Below are 17,100 nucleotides of genomic sequence, written 5' to 3'. Positions count from 1 at the left end.
CCACCCACTTTCTTTAGAAAGAAAAAGAAATCAGCAGGCTAAGGAGATACCCATTCAAGAACTGACATGATTAAAAATTAAGATATAAATGGGTGACTCACAATTTCATTAGCTTACAAAGGTGGTGGAGTTAACTACTACAAGCACACTAGTTATACAGTATTTTGTGGGAGAAGGGCATACAGACATAGCTAACTTCATATAGATCCCATTAGACAACTGGATTTACAACAAGTTTTTTTAATAAGAAATGGGCAAAGCCAGCTTTCTTTTCAGAATCAAAATGCAGAACAAATGGAAAAATTATGGTATTTAACCTTCACAAGTTTGAGCCTCCACAAATAATGCAACCAAGTTTTTACATTTTTAACAGCCCTTCTACATACACTCCATCTTCTCTATCTCAGTTCCAAGTTTTATCTTCATTCCCAATTATGCCAATTCCATAGCTATTTAAAAAGAAAAAGCCTTCCCAGTTATTGTCAAAAACTACTATTTAGCGTACCCCCTCCACTGCTCAGCAAACTACAGAGAGGATGGAGTGTAATATGAGCGGTACAGAGTCTTATGCAATTCATGAGGACCATTTAGTCCTTACATGAATCTGGTTGCTAACATTTCTACTATATTGTGACAATGACTCCCGACTGTTATCTCTGTGAGAAATGGGGAGAGTAAATTCTTAATAAAAGACACCAGGTACAAAGCAACATTTTACTTTTGTTGTGATAAAAAAAAAAGTCACATTTTACAGATAAAATGTAGAACCCTGAAATACTGACACATTCTCTTATCGTGCACAATGCTGAGGTTCTCTTACGATTCACTTTAAAACTGCAATTAAAAATGTACAAAAAAGAAAAAGAAAAAAAATCAACCCACAAAGCTTCTAAAAAAGGAACCCGCAGGCACTTCCTCTTGTGGAATGTTTAAAAAGTTAGCCTACTAAAGAAAACAGTCGACTTCTTGTGAAGGTTTTGGAGAAATATGTATCAGTTCGTTTTATTTGGGTATTCAATAATATCCTTGGTGATAATGCTGACTCCATGGCTTCTGACCCCAGAATTGCTGTAAGAGAAAATTTTTTTTTTAAAGAAAAAAACATCAATATGCCACTCAAACTGCTTTTAGGAAATGACAATGAATCTAATTCAGAGTAATTGCTGGAAACAAATTTATACCTGTCATAGCTGATTTCTATCAAACCAAATTTTAGTATATTTGTATTAATACCCCATTTATTGTCATCAGTAAACACATTACAAAAAGAAAACATCATGACTTGGTTAGTTAATACAATTAAAGCTAGTAGCAACAAGAACAATCTGTATTAAATAATATTACTTTATTTAAAAAAAAGTTATCGGAAACTCCAACCTATTTTGCATTCAAAAAGATGACTACAACTGCAACACAATTCACACCTTGCCCTGCATTGACACTTAAACACACTTCAATCCCTAGACAAGATCTTTTTCAAGACTTATTCTTATGAACTCAAAATACAATTAAATATACATAAACATGTAAGAAATTACTTACACCCTGCTGCCACTGGTTGTAGCCCTGAGATTGATTTTTGTAGCCACGATTGTTTCCTCGTCCTCTGAAGTTCTACAAAACGGGAAACAACTGTTAAGAACTCACAGCACAACTTGTTAGGTTTGTACATGGTGACAGGGCAGAGAAATGCACGTTAATCATTAAATTCTAGCACCCCTCTCTCTATATTGGTGTGTTCTGCTCAGGAGTTTCATTTATTCATTATATGAGACATCATCATCTAACCTGACCTATTTCTAGTTACCAGGAATATCACATCTTACCAACATTTGATTTTTTCTCATGGCAACGTACTGTGTTACCTTACAATTCTTACCCAGGCTACACAAAATAAGCTTTCAAGCTTCCATACTATATTAAAAAAAATAGGCCAATGACAGCTAGAGTTAAGTCATTACCTGGTTGTAGTTCCCTCTGTTGGGCATTCCACCTCTGTTGTAGTTCCCTCTGTTTGAATAACCACCACGGCTGGGAAAAACTGGGCCACGAGGATATGGATAGCCAATTCCACCACTTCCTCCACCACCTCCACCTCTCTGTGGCATATTGCCCCTTCTGTTATATCCACCACGATTACCAGGAGCTAAAATCAAGAGATCTTTAGTTTAACAGTGCTGGACGTTCTTTACACACTATTTTCTTCTTCTGGACTTATTTTAGGAGAAATTTTAAATACAAGTTTAACCTAGTTGTGTTTATAGTCAAATCACTATCAGTATTTGTTTATCAAGAATATTTTAAACTATTTGCTAGGGAGTGAGGATCTATCAGGAAGAAACCGCTTGTGTTAAATTCAGCTAAATAGACCCAAACCAGTTTAGCACGTTTCAAAACCTTGCAAATACAGATGCTCAAAACTGAAAGAAAATTGACTTGCCCCCTCCTCTGAAATTTCCACCACGCATATTGAATCCACCACGTCCTCTATGGCCACCGCCTCTGTTAAACTGGTTCTTGCCACTCTTATTCTTATTACTCTTCTTTGAGCCAGTGTTTTGTTTCTTTTCTGGTGGAAGAGCCTTTTTGCTTTCTTCCTTATATTGCTCCAAAAGTTTTTGGGCTTCCTCCTTCTGAAGTTCAACATAGGTTATTTCATCAAAGCACTCAGCTACCTCTGGCAGTGTAAAGTTCCCTACAAGGAATAAAGTCAGATTAACTTAAAATCCCACTACAAATTCACAATCCTAAAGCTTTACAATTCTTGAATGGTTTCAACCCTTATCTTCCCATGGTTTAATGACTTTTTTCCTAACACAGAAAGAAGTCAAATACTCCTCCTAACAGAGAGTTAATGTAACTCCTCCAAGTGTATTACCAGCAGAAAATGCTAATTTACAGTTCCCACATGTAAGACACCAATCACTTCCAGAAATTTAAACACAGTAATAACAGAAATAAATCCCATGCCTTTCATTTTGAGGACTGCATGTTCTGGTAGGTCTTTCCCCTCAACTTCCGCTTTCTTTTGTGTTCTTTGCTTATAGTCTTCATCTTTTGGGCAAACTACAACTGCTTTTCGTTGAAAGCCTGCGAACAAGCACATTTTTCTCCTCTGGGCAGCAGCAGACACATTTGTCTTTAAAAAAGAAAAAAAAAAAAAAAAAAAGTCCATATAATCCCCATCACTCCACACAAATCCATTTTCAATTACCTTCTTTCAAATTAAAAGCTTAATTTACCTGATCCAAAATGAAATTTCGCTTCTTACGTGCAGCAATCTCAATAAACTTTCCAAGACACTGTGGAGCTCTCTGCAACAGTGTGTTCAGTTTTCCAGTATCTGCCATTTGCTTCTTAAAACCTGCCACCTATTTGCAAAAGTTAAAATTTTCCTTTGACATTTGTGTATCTTAAGCCAAGCCCTTAATTAGCATTAGCTTCCATCTTTATAAAAAGTAGGCAACATTTTGAAATTTTAAGTTTTTCTCACTGTTGCTACAGAAAGTCACTTATGCAACAAGAACTATACAATTCAATTTATTTAAGCTGCTAATGCTAATAAATGAAAGAATTCTACAGAGAATTAAGTCTGGTTATTTGAAAGGCAGTTTAAGTTATGAAGAGTCTAACTGAACCGGTGTAACTTTCCAAAACTCTTATGTCTGAATTAAAAGCTTACATACCATCATTTTATCCATAATGGTGTTTGTTCCAAGAATGTTGTATTTACCAGGGTTTTCTGCTGCATGTTTAGTAACCCAGGTAGTTTTTCCAGCTCCTGGCAAGCCAATCATCATAACAACCTAGAATGGAAAGAAATGTTATTCAACTGCCTATTTGGTAACAGCTACCTAATGCTTTCCCTTTTTTTAAATGCCTAAGAACCTAGTTTAAAATAACTTTTCATAACCCCTTAACAGGAATTACATTTGTCAAAAATTAACACGCCACATGAAAGGGGAGACAGCTTCTAAAAAAAGAACCCATTGCTTGACAGCAGCAAGTATAGTTGAAAGTAAATGAAACAGACTAATCATGCAGCTCATCTAAATATCATTTTGCCAAGCAAAATTTACCTATGTTTTTTTTTTTTTGGGGGGGGGGGAATCACTTACTTCACAATCTTTCTTCTCTTCAGGCCCTTTTGGTCCTCTAACTCGATCCTCTAAGGGGACATTCTGGATGAAAGTATAGTCTTCAGGTATTGGGAAATATGGCTTTTCCTTTTGACCAAAATTAAATTCAACTGCACAGTTGTGGCAGAGAACATGTGGGAAGAGTGGCCGTCCAGCAAGAACCTCCTTACTAATTTTGAAAGCAACGCCAAGATCTTGTCCATTCTTAGCATAAGAGAGTTCTACTTCATCACTTTCAAAGTTCTGTTGATGGGGGAAGAGGGTGAATAGTTTAATGGTTTGAAATTTGTTTCCTAGAAGCCTTCTGTAATAACTGCAAACTAGGAATGAAGCTTATCCTACTTTAAAACACATTTAGGTTACGTTAAGGGCTTTCTAATGGTTATAAAACAATGGAAGCTGTTATCTAAAAAAGCAGAAACAAATAGTGACCTGGAAGGTAACAGATTTTCCAGTTAATTCATCTTAACCCGATTTCAGTTAAGTTGAAAGCTGACAAGAACTTAACATTTTAAAAAGCCAATGACACATGGAAATTTAGCTGACTTACAGCAAAACATGTGATCACATCATTTTCATCAAACTTTTCTCCATAATCTTCAGTCTCACAGTTGCATGTTTTTATTCCTTTCAAAGAATACCCGTAAGAAAATTCTTCTTCACCTAAGAAAGTAACTTTCATTTAGTCATTTTCAAACAGTCCCAATAGCCCACATATTACCTTACTATTTATTTAATACGTAGGAATCAAAAAAGAGCAGTCAGTATATAATCTACTAGTCTTTCATTCACACGGACTATGAGGAGACCAAAATTCCCAAACTGAGCAACATGGAAAACATTCTATTTTAAAATGATGATAAAAACTAAATAAACTTAAAAATTAAACCCATGTCCACTCTCTCTAAACTATTACATGGATAAAAACAGACCACTTTAGAATGCCTTCTATAGTCTGTGTCCTAGAACACCCTGAACTGAACATGCATGAATACATTAATAATGAAATGGAAACTTTACCAAGCAACATTCCACTTGTGGTTAGTGACCAACCAATCCGAACTTCATGTATGTCAATATCTTTAGTATATAAATGTCTTACTGGGATCTTCTCTGTAACCTAAAAGTTAAACCATAAATGATCAAACTATAAATAAGCCAATGAATATGATAAACCTTTGAGCCCTGGCTTATTTCATTTGGCCCAGGGACTAATTCTTCTGTGATTACCTATACATGAAGAAAACCACTCAAGCCTCCATCTCCAACATAAGAAATTTCAAAATGGAGGTAACTGGCGTTTGACTTGAAACGGTATAAGTACTCCAACCGAGTAACATTAAAAATGTTTTAAAATGACATTCTCAAGTAAGAACTAAAACCAGGAGTTTTATTTTTAAACTAACTTTGGTGACCCTTTCAATTACCTATAAAAAAGGAAACGCCCTGAAATAAAAGTCAGGATCTGTATGGCAAATTCTGATTAAACATGTTCAACTGTTACAAAATAAAGGTACCATGCCCCTCTTCTAGTCCACAATGTTTAAAAAATAGAAGTCTCTGATGTCTAATAGCATCAGACAAATGAAAACTCGGGAGTTCTTTAAAAAGAAAAAATTTACCTTCATCTCAAAACAGACTTTGCCTTTTGACACTCCGTAAGATGCCCTTCCTCCAGCCCAGAGAAAAGCAAAACTCTCCATGGTAAGGGAAGATGCACTGAGGCGATCTCTTGATATTTTAAAATGTAGATCACAATTATCTGTAATATATCAAATATTATTTCTTTTGACAGCCAACGTAAAAATATCTGCTACATAGACAAAACTTGGTTATTAAAATTATTGCACATTTCTTAAATGCTACATAGAAATTGCTTTTAATCATGCTGCTATTCTAATTTTCAGTTTAAGCCCCACTCCCACCAAGTCACTCTTGCCAAATTACAAACTACTAAAGTGTGTAGTAACTAAGAGAAACCAAGGCTTTACATGTATATTTTAAGTTCATAAAATAAAACAATATGACATCAATACATACCTGCTCTGCTCTTTACCTTGATTTAGAGGCAAGCAGTAGAGGATAGCAGGAAATCAAAGTGAAGTATGCCAGAACCAGGTAGAATTTACCAGTGCCAAAATAAAACTGAAGGGAGGCCACGGACCAAATATTTTAAAAGGAGTATGAGTTTTTGATCCTGCACTTTGAAATTTTAAAGCACCAGCAACTCTAGAGCCTAAATTCTTTTCTAAAACTTGTGAAGGCAACTTCATTCTACAAAGCACAAACCTGATCTAATGTTAGGCATTGACAATTCTAGACCCCATCCCCAAAGCTTTCCTGTTAGTGAAAAATAATGGGGGCTTATTCACTTCTAGGATTATCCAAATCCAAAGTCTTTAACCTAGCTACCTTTGGGTCACTGGCTTATTAGCATGCACCTTCTCAGAATTCCCAAGTGAGGGAAAGCTAAAATTTAGAAAGCTGTTTTCATTTATGTGAGGAAACGGATACTTTTCAATAAATTGCATTCAAACCCAATATTACACTTAAATTCCAAGGTGATCAGCTTAAAAAAAAAAAAAAAAAACCACATCTGTTTGCCTTTTAGTAATCTGGTTACCTTATTAAATCATTGCTTCAGTATCTTGCAAATTTCTATTGAGTTCATATTTAACTGAAATTAGCATAAAACTTAAATCTACTACTTTCCCCATATGCATCTTTTAAAAATTTGGAACTTCAGACTTCACTATCAACTACCTCTAAAGAGTATACACTAATAAAAATCAAGTTTTACGTTTACACTATTACAAATCTGAATAGAAATCTGTATGGGGTGAGAATCTAAGCTCTACAGGGCATAAATCTATTTTTCATCCTTTGTTCTGTTCATCACTTATAGAATTGTGCTTTCTATTGTGCAAATTGTGTAAATTTTGTCATAAAAATTACAAATCTGACAGCCAAAGCCCATTTAGAGGTTTGCAATACTTCCTCATACTCAATTGCAACCCAACTGGGTAAAGTAGCAATATTTACAGCGCTGCCATGATACCATCGCTGCTGAAGAAAGCTAGTGGCCCAGTGATAGCCCACTGCTGCTGCCCCAGGTCTTTGGAAGAAATCAACTTATGTTAAAGCAGCAGCTACTGAACTGGAATTGAGAACAAAAGAATGGTTATTGAAAAAGTAAATTACAATCTTTTAGAATAGGGAATATACTTGTGAACTAATGGGAAAAATCATTAATAAATATTTAACTAGTCCAAATAGCTCACTTAATATAGTCCACAAGAAATTACCTTAAAGTCAAAGCCTAGGACACATTATTAGTCTTACAAGTTTCAGCTAACTAGTCAGAAAATCGGCATTGATTTTAACATTCCTACCATTACTTTCAAAATACATTAAAAAAATTATCAATTTACCAGAACCTTTCAAATGATCAATACAACTAATGCTAAGTTAAACATTAAACTACTGGAACCAAAGTAAAAGCCATCAATCTTCCTGCTTTTTACAAAACCCCTTTCAGTTCACTAATCTTTCTGCATTTAAGCTCAATTTACTGCAGTAAGTTTTCTAACATTTTGGAACCAAAATCACATTTGGTAACTGGAGAAGAAACCACTTCACTTACAAGTATCAAGACAAACCACTGTGTCATCGAAGTGTTCATCTTCTTCTTCAACAGGTGGCTGAGGAGATTTGGCTCTGAAAGACAGAAATGTCTCCTGATACAGCTTTTCCCACAAAAGAATAAAGAACGGGTAACAAGTAAAACCATGTCAGCATCCTCTACCTGCTGTACTTGTTCTCTTCAATATACTCAAAATATCCACGGCCATGATCTTCACGAGGTCTTTTAACACCCCTCTTTTTATCTCCGCCTTTCTGCTCTGTTTTGCCGTCTCCTATAACACACAACACGCCTATGTCAGAGGCCCAGCCGCCAATACCACACGCACAAATCCCCGCTTCTGTTCATGGCGCAGAAAGGGCTCAAGTTTTACCCTGGTTTTCCGCACATTTCCAATCTCCGAGTCAAACACGCATCCAAACAATCAGCTATGAACTGGATTAAAGTTAGTGACGCAATCTAAACACATTTTTAATCTTGCCGGTCCCGTGGAAAATTCGAGAAAGCGACGGAAAACGACCGGGCCCGGGCCGCGGGCCCACGTGTACCCCGAAGAGAGTTCAGGAAAAGGGGCGGGGCCTCGCGCCCAGCGCGCCCCTCCCCCACCCGGGCCCGCGCTCCCGGAGGCCGCATTGTACTGATCTTCCGCCCCGCGCTCCCCGCCCGGCCCCGCCCGCCGGAAGTGACGTCACGCGAGCCCCGGTGCTCCTTGCACAATACAGTGGCCCAGAGCCGCCAAAGCGCGCCCGCCCCGGGCCCTCGGGCTGCTCCCCTCCCCCCGAGACATGTGCCCGCACCGCGCGCACGCAGCGCCGCGGCGCCACCGCGGGCCGGCGGGGCTCCCGCCCGCCGCCCGCCCGGCTCCTCCCCCTCCAGCGGCAGCTGCAGCTCCCCCTGGCTCCCGAGCCACATAATGGAGGCGCTGCCACCGCCGTCACACACACACCGAGCCCGGGCCTCTCGGCTAATCCGGGATTCCCCGCGCCCCCTCCCCCACGCCTCCCTCGCAGCGGCCCCCGCCCGGGGCTCCCTCCGCCCGGCGGGGCTCCGGCAGGCCTGGGGCACGGTCCCCACCCGCGCGGGCCTCCCGCCGCGCGCAACGTACAACGCAGCACTCACCCGCCGCCGGAGCCCCGGGGCGACCGCCGCCTCCGCCGCCTTCCGCCTTCTTCTTACCTCCCGCCTGCTGCTGGCCCTGCCTCGCCCCGGGCGGCGCTACCGTCACCGCGAACAGCGAGGTGGGGCCGCTGCTCTTCCCCGCGGCCTCCTTGGCAGCCCCGCGCTGCTGCTGGGGCTGTTGCTGCGGCGTCGCCGGCGGTTGGGACTGCTGCTCCCCGTGCCCGTTCTCGTCGCCCGCGCCTTCCTCCTCGTCGCCCAGCTCATCCTCGCCTTCCTGGAAACCCTGATCGTCGCCGTTCTCGTCTTCCGAGGCGGCCTCCTCCTCCTCCATCGGGCCCGAGTCGGCCGCCCCCGCGGCCCCGTTCTCCTCCCCTAGCTCCATCTGGTCGCCATCCAAGGCCGCGATCCCTTCCTCCTCCTCTTCCTCCTCCTCTTCGTCGCCGCCGGCCGCGGCCTCCTGCTCGAGGCCTGCACCCGAGCGCCCGGCGGAATCCCCGCCCAGGTCTAGGCTGCCGTTCCCGGGCTCCATGGCGGGGCGGCCCCCGGCCTCCTCGTCGTCCAGCGCGGCCTGGAGGCGCTCCATGAGATCGGCCTTGAGGCCCTTGTCGGAAAGGCGCCGCTTCTTGAGCTCCTCTTTCAGCTCCGACACCTTCAGCTTTTTTACATTAACAGGCGAGGAACTCATGGTGAGGGCCCCGATTCACCGCTAGGCGCTGGCTCAAACTTGGCTCCGCTCACTCGGCCACTGGCGGCGGCTGCGGCGGCTGCTCCTCGGCTCGGGCGGCGGCTGCGGCTGCGGCTGGAGTGGGTTCGTGCTGCAGAGCGGACCCGCCTGGTGTCGAACGGCGCCAATTCCTTTCACCGAGTTCGCGAGGGAGACGCGGAGACTCGCCTGGCGCGAGCGAGCACGCAACGTCCTCTCGCAGGGGCGGCGCCGCGCACGTAATATAGGCGCCCCGCCCCCTCGTGACGCGGGCGCTGCGCGGAGGGAAGCCGGAGCGCGCCCGCGCGCCGCCCCGCCCCGCCCGCCCCGCCCCCGCGCCGGCCCCCGCCCCGCGCCGGGCCGGGCCGGGAGCGCGGCGCGGGCCCCGCTCGGCGCTTCCAACTGGGACTGAGCAAATGGAGGAAAAGGAAACCGCCGTTCGGTTAAACCGACCCGCTGCGACATCTCCCGGCCCCTCCGAGGCTTCGGCGGCGATGCACGTTTTGCTTTCTGCTTGTCCGGCCCGGAGGCCGCGTTTACCCACACCCTCTCATTCCTCCCCTCGGCCCCTTGCGGTTCGCCGCCGCCGGCCTTTTCTTCCATCTTAGGCCGCCCGCGCCCGCGCCCCGGCTCTGTTTCCAGCTCCCTCAGTTTTCATTTGTTTTGATTTGTAAAACACTAGTTGGCAGCTGGACGCAGGGGATTTCCTAGCGCCATGTGTGTTTACTTTTTCTCAGCCTCGCCTCGCGCCCCGGGTTTTGAGTTCGGGAAGGGCGAGGGCCGGGCCCTTCTTTGTTCCCGGCCCCTCTGGCCCGGCCGCGACACAGAGACTCGGCGTCAGGGCCCGGGCGTCGTGCTGCAGGACCGGCCCCGCGGGCCTGCCCATGGCGGCTGCGGCTACTGTGCGCCCAGCCGGGGAAGTTAAACAGGCCGCGTTTCCGAGCTGTCTCTCCTGCCGGCTGGACGGACCTCCCGTTGGACAGACGCCGGCCCGCGCACCCGGCCGGCGCGGTCGCGAGGTCCCTGCAGCTGCCCACGAGCCCTGGCCCGGCCAGATAAACACCTTGATTGTGTGTCCCTGTGCCTCTAGAACAGCTCTTGGCCAAAGCATGCTGAAAATAATGAAAACACATGGAAAATAAAGGGCCTTGACTTTGTAAAAAGAAAAAATAGACACTCTCAAAAAGAAATCTGTTATTTCGGTGTATTTTAGAAGTTAAATTTTTCGCTTTACTAAGTAAGGGGTATGTCATGTCCTGAAGTTTTAGGGCACCAGACTGTAGGTTTGTGATAGAGGTCAACGTTTTAAACTCCAGAGAATCTGCACAGTCACTAGCCAGTGTTCCACAATCTGGCTAAGGAGATCAGTTATACCCACTGTTCGGTGCTTTAGCTGTTAGAATAATGCTGCCCCAATATTGATTTGAAATTTGGAAAAATACACATAGGAACTTTCTCCCTTAAACTAGTAGGATTTAACTGATTAATAAATATTAGCTTTAAGGTTCTTTTTCAACAGCTCTAATGAAACACGTACTTTACCTGACATGCATAGAGATGAAATATTAGCATTTGTGAAATGATTTGACTTGAAATTAATGAACTATGTAGAGCAACGGTAATTCTGAGCTCGGGGTAATGGAGGTTTAAGGGATAGCACCCAAAATAGGAACTTTCAGAGAGTGCCAAAAATTCATTTTCACCTTTGGTTATAATGTCCTTGGTATGTGTAAACAAGTCACAGACTGGAATTTTAATTTTTTTAATTTTTTGTCCTTGTTCAAAAATGGGGAGAGAGCTACCAGGGGTTTGCTTGTATGTTCACACACTGGATAATTAGTCCCTTCAAGAACCACAGTTAAATCAGTTATCATGATGGTCCTTGAAGTTTGTAGGTGTTCTTAGATATTATTTACAATTTTAAATATTGCTTATAGGAAAATAATTTCCGTATAAATGCAAAAAAAAACTATAAAAATAAAGTTATGTATCTATAATCTACTTACAACTATAGTTTTTTTTTTAACACAGCAGTTGTAATAATAAACATGAAAACAATTCAGATGGACATGCCAAAGGTCCATGGCTTTATCTCCAAGAGTTTTGAAGACTTTCAGAGCTTGATGGAATTTGGAGATCATCCTGAGTCTGCTCATTTCACAGCCCAGAAAGCAGAGGCCCTCACTGCTCCCCCACCCCAAAACCCCAGTGCTCCTCCATTACATTGGGTGAACTTAGAAGATATTTGAAAGAAAAAAGGTTTTTATAAATGCTCAAAGATCCATCATCTTACAGTTTGTCCTTTTTAAAAATAGGTGAAATCTGTCATTTGATATTTTATGTTACCACTTGAAAGTACAAGCGATGACTTAATTTTACTGATTGTTTTGTTTCTTATACTTTCAATGTCATCATGATAGCCCTATTTTAGAGACCAGTGTGTTAAGAGGTCACTTTTTTTTTGGTGAGGGACTTATAAGGAACCTAAAATTCCCCATTTTTGAAATTCTGGAGACTACCTCTAATACAGAGTGGAATAGGAGACAAATTCTCAAATGCATAATGTGATTGGTGAATTATCCATGAGTACTAGATCTTGCAAAGGTCATTACAAAGTTAGAGTACTCAGAATGTATAGTTTATATTTTGATGTTGAAGCAAAGACACATACCTAAATGCCATAGTTTGACGCACAACTCACTCAGCGAATAATTTTTGAGCATCTTCCCTAATAGAGGCACCAGTGTCCATGGAATATAGCAGTGAACTCTGTAATTATGCTTTTGCTCTCTTAGGGAGAGTTAGCCAACACGCAAAATAGAGATGGTAACAAGTACTAGAAGGAAATAAGAAATGGGAGAGGGACAGAGGTGGGGCTAAGATTTGAGTTAGAAAATGAGTGGTCACAGAAGCCTGAGAAATCCGTTAGCATTTGAGTAAATTTCTGGAAGCTGTGGAGGGAACAGTAAATAGGCTTTAGGAGAAAGATAGGAAGTGAAAGCAGAGCTAAGAGAAGAGGGACAGGTTTTCAGCAGTCTTGTAAGCAATTTGCTAAAGACTGGCTTTTGGCTTAGTGAGATGGAAGACATTGAAGGGTTGTTAGCAGTGAAGTGACAGGAGCTGACAGGAAAGCTAAGCTTAATGGATTCAGGATACTATTCCACTAAACTTGGTTAGTTTTTCATATAATACCGTCCTAACTGAAATTAATGAAAGAAGCAAGAAATATGCTAAGGTAATATTTTCCAAGATTACAAAAATGTTAAAAGTTACAAGTCCTTCACGTTATGCATTACAAGTAGACACTTTCAAATAGACAAACAGGAAAATCCAATTGGAAAGAAAGATGTAACAAATTCTGATTAAAAGTACAATCTTAAAAATCAGACAGACTTTGCTTATAGTCTCATCACACCACATAATGGCTGTGGGTCCTTGGACGAGATACATAATTTACTTCTCTGTGCCTCAGTTTACTCATGTATAAAATGATAGCCGACTCATGAGGTTGTTGGGAAAATTCACTAAATATACAGTGCTGGGCACAGGACAGGAGCTTAATAAATATTAATCCTGGGGCCTCCCTGGTAGCGCAGCGGGTTGAGCACAGCTCTGCGCTGTGAAGCTGTCCGCAGTCTCTACAGCGCAGGTTCGATTCCTGGAAGGCCAGGGAGATTCCCACGTGGTGTGGCAGACCTCTCCTGTCTGTTGCTCCCGCTGCTCCCCCTTACCAGTGCTTTCGGTCTGTCTGCCTGTTCTGCTTCCCATTCTGTCTCTGGTGAGTCCTCTCACCCTCCCATGCCTTTGGCCTGTACCCCAGCTATTGTTATAAATAAAAAATAAATCCTAAAATAAATAAATATTAGTCCTCATTAGGTGGGTGGAACAATTTGATATACTAGATTTTAATTAACATTAAATCTTATTTAGGAAATTTTTACTCTACATATATTGTAAATTATCAATTGTTCATGGTTAGACATCACACTAGCAAAGATTGAAATGAAGTCTGGACAGGAAAGTAAAGCCTTTACTATTACCAGGTATGTGACCCTTGGAAATTACATGATCTTTCTGGATATTAGCTCTCTCATCTATAAACAAGCAGAGCAGACTAGATTTGTAGAGTCTTTCCAACAAGGACTTCTGTAAGTTTCCTTTTTGCTGACTCCAAGACTAAATGGGGAAGCACTGTTAAACTTAAATTGTCACTATTCATATTCAGGTTTTACTTATATTTAAAACTTTGCATTAGAGTCTCATTGCACTCTACAATTTATGAGTAGACATGAAATTGGAACTAGTGTACTATAGTTTTTTAATTTTAATATGGTACAAAATACTTGCATTTATATGAGAGTTGGATACCACAGCAAATGAAGTTTTCAAATAAGTGGTTTCTATTTGAGTCATCTTGTCTTTGATGTTATTACTCTGTCTTTACATAAGTTATGTAACTTTTGGTTTTTTTTTTAAAGATTCATTTATTTATGCATACTGGGGTACAGTATGGGGTACAGGTCAGAGGATTCACCAGTGACAGAGCGGGGAACAGAACAGGCAGATTGAAATACACTGCTGAGGGGAGCAGCGGACAAGACAGGAGAGGTCTGCTGCAACATGTGGGTAGCTTCCTGCCCGGGGATTGAATTCCTGCTGCAGTGACTGCGGATAGCTTCATAGGTTGCATCTTAACCCCTTGTGCCACCAGGGAGGCTCTCTGTAACTTTTGTAGAAAAAATGTGCCCATTAGAAAGTTGCAAAAAATTGGAATCATGCAGTTAATCATAAGACATCAGAACATTTCTGGTAACTGGAATATTCACCAGGTGAAAATTGGTAACATTGACGAAATGTTAAACAAAGGTAAATTGAGTGAAGCAAAGTTTGTAAAGTCTGTGCCAGACACATTAGGAGTGTCTGGCCACAACCATACTACCTGACATAACAGGATGAAGAAAAATATTCAAACAATCCTGGGTTACATGACCAAGAATGAGATGAAAAACTAAAGTGATAAATGACCTCATAAGCTCTTGCCTTTTACCTGCACCTTTATCATCTCTCCCAAGCTATTCAAAGTTCCTGGGAGGGGACAGGGAGCAAAACAGACTTACCGCACATCTTGTCAGTATCTTCTAGCAACATTCCCTGGAAGTCCAGTACTGTGTAGGGAATGGGATAGAGGTTCAGTAATGAGAATATCTTCCCAAAATGTGTGAATTTGAATTGCCCTACAATCATAATGCACTCTAGAAAACTAATTTTAAAAGAAAATTTTCAAAAAGTCAAATAGAGGTTGTGATTTTTTTCCTAATTTTTCATGCTCATGGATTTTTACCCCCCCACCATCACCCTTTATAACCCTTTTATTTTTTTCTCCTTTCCCCTCCCTTTTAACCTCAGAAACCTCACTTGGTTCATTAGTGTGAAAGATTAGTTTTGTAAGTATTTTACTTTGCCAAATGGTCTGTTACTAAAAAGTCCAGTATTTGTCACTGTCATTCTGACTTGCTTTACAAATTCGATTCCCTCAAACTCCTTCTATTGTGTTGTAAATGGCAATATTTTGTCTTTCTTCATGGCTGAATAGTGATCCACAATATGGATATAGCACATTCTCTTCTTCTAATTCTACGTATATCGGCGGGCACTTTGTTGTTTCCATGTCCTAGTAATGTACATGTCCATGTAAATTATGCTGCAATAAGCATCGTAAGGCATATGATTTTTTTGCATTGATGGTTTCTTGTTCTTTGGACAGATGCCCAAGAGTGGGATTGCTGGGTCATATGGTATTTCTATTTTTAGTTGTTAAAGGTAAATCCAGGTGGCTTTTACAAATGGCTGCACCAGTGTACATTCTCAGCAACAGTGTAATAGGGCTCCACTTTCTCTCCATCCCCTCCAGTACTTGTTGTTAGGGGGTCTTTAATATGTACCATTCTCACAAGCATGAGATGGGATCTCATTGTGGTTTTGACCTGCAACTTCCTTATTAACGGCAATGATGTATCTGTTGGGCTCCTGAATGTTCTCTTTGTCATGTATCTGTTCTGATCTGCTGCCCATTTATTAATTGGACCATTTGTTTTTTTAATTCTTGAATGTTTTCTGTTTATCTTGGATATTAACCCCTTGTCAGTTGTTTAATATATGAATTCTCCCTCCCATTCAGTAGGATATCTTTTTAATCTACCCATATTTTCTTTATATGGAAATTTTTTAACTTGACGTAATCTCAGTTGTAAACTTTTTGCTTTTATTTCTTTTTCCATAGGGCTCAAATCTCCAAAAACATCTTTATCATTGATTTCATGAAATGTATCAACAATATTTTTCCCATGTAATTTTTATGTTGCAGTTCTTATATCTAAGTCACTAATCCATTTATAATTTATTTTTGTGCAGGGTGTTAGCAAATGGTCCAACTTCCTCTTTTGCGCATAGTTGTCTACTTTCCCCAGCACCATTTGTTAATGAGACTCTCTTTTGTCTCTAAAATAATCATGACTTCTTTATAAATGAGTTAAGTATTAATATGTATGTGGATATATTTCTGGGATTTTGATTCTGTTTCATTAATCCATGTGTGTATTTTTATCCCAAATCCATATTGTTTTAATTACTGTTGCCTTATAGTATTATGTGATGCCTCCATTTCGCTCCCTTTTTTCTCAGAACTGCTTTTGCTCTTCAAGGTCTTTTATGGTTCCATATAAATTTTAATATTTTTTATTCAATTTCTTTGAAGAATAGTGTTGGTAATTTAATGGGGCTGTGATAAATTTTATTTATTAAAGGTTTCTTGGCATAACACCCTTTAAATAGATAGGTAGGTAGATAGATAGGTAGATAGATAGATAGATAGATAGATAGATAGATAGATAGATAGATAGAACAAGTAAACTACTTTACAAGGTCAGCCTTCCACCTGACTATTATTATTGTCAGCACTAGTGAGCACCATCCAGTTTTATCAGTGATCCTAAACTAAACTCTGCTAGAGAGAATAATCCTAAACAAAGCAAAATTTTCATGATTCTGTGAATTTAATTACAAGCTCAAGTACTCTTCCCGTTATACCAACAACATATTGTGCAATCGCTTCTATCTAGTGAAACAGGGTTGTGCTAAAACTGATTTCATACTCATGTTCAGAGTTGCCATGCCCACGACTGTAGAGTCCATTCCTATATTTATATGTTCCATGTGTCCTAATCCATTTCCTCCTTAGATAACAGCGACAAATAAAAAGAGACTTCAACTCCTAGCAATATGATCAAGTACAGATGCTCAATATTTTGGGGGGACTTATTTAAAAGTTAGTGTTAGACTATTAAGTCTTCCAATTCCAGATATACATACCATCAAAAAGTATCATTCGATAGATGACCATTATCTGGAAAAGTACATAAATAAGATTATTGAGCAGTGCTAACCTGTGCTAACCTGGTCAGTATAGTAGCCACTAGCCACATATAGCTTTCTAAATT

General features: G+C 41.0%; 1 protein-coding gene across 2 annotated transcripts; it reads right to left on the bottom strand.

Annotated features, from left to right (window-relative positions):
* Positions 1 to 1,014: 1,014 nt before the first annotated feature.
* HNRNPU (heterogeneous nuclear ribonucleoprotein U) lies at positions 1,015 to 9,692 on the bottom strand (the record flags this gene model as incomplete). 2 transcript variants are annotated; one of them, XM_084253991.1, is made up of 14 exons in its annotated part: positions 8,902 to 9,692; positions 7,945 to 8,056; positions 7,783 to 7,856; positions 5,762 to 5,901; positions 5,160 to 5,259; positions 4,690 to 4,802; positions 4,119 to 4,382; positions 3,687 to 3,806; positions 3,243 to 3,371; positions 2,971 to 3,139; positions 2,441 to 2,695; positions 1,962 to 2,146; positions 1,543 to 1,614; positions 1,015 to 1,068 (listed from the first exon to the last, which is right to left on the bottom strand). In XM_084253991.1, exons 1-14 carry the CDS (start codon positions 9,584 to 9,586, stop codon positions 1,015 to 1,017), a joined length of 2,472 nt encoding a protein of 823 aa, XP_084110117.1. In that variant the 5' UTR covers positions 9,587 to 9,692. The 2 variants fall into 2 exon arrangements, with proteins under 2 accessions (XP_084110117.1, XP_084110118.1); XM_084253992.1 differs by having other exon boundaries at positions 8,959 to 9,692.
* Between the last annotated feature and the right edge of the window lie 7,408 nt (positions 9,693 to 17,100).

This window comes from Talpa europaea (genome assembly GCF_964194135.1).
Source record: "Talpa europaea genome assembly, chromosome: 14".
NCBI lineage: Eukaryota > Metazoa > Chordata > Mammalia > Eulipotyphla > Talpidae > Talpa > Talpa europaea.
This window is presented reverse-complemented; position numbering and strand designations above follow the sequence as displayed.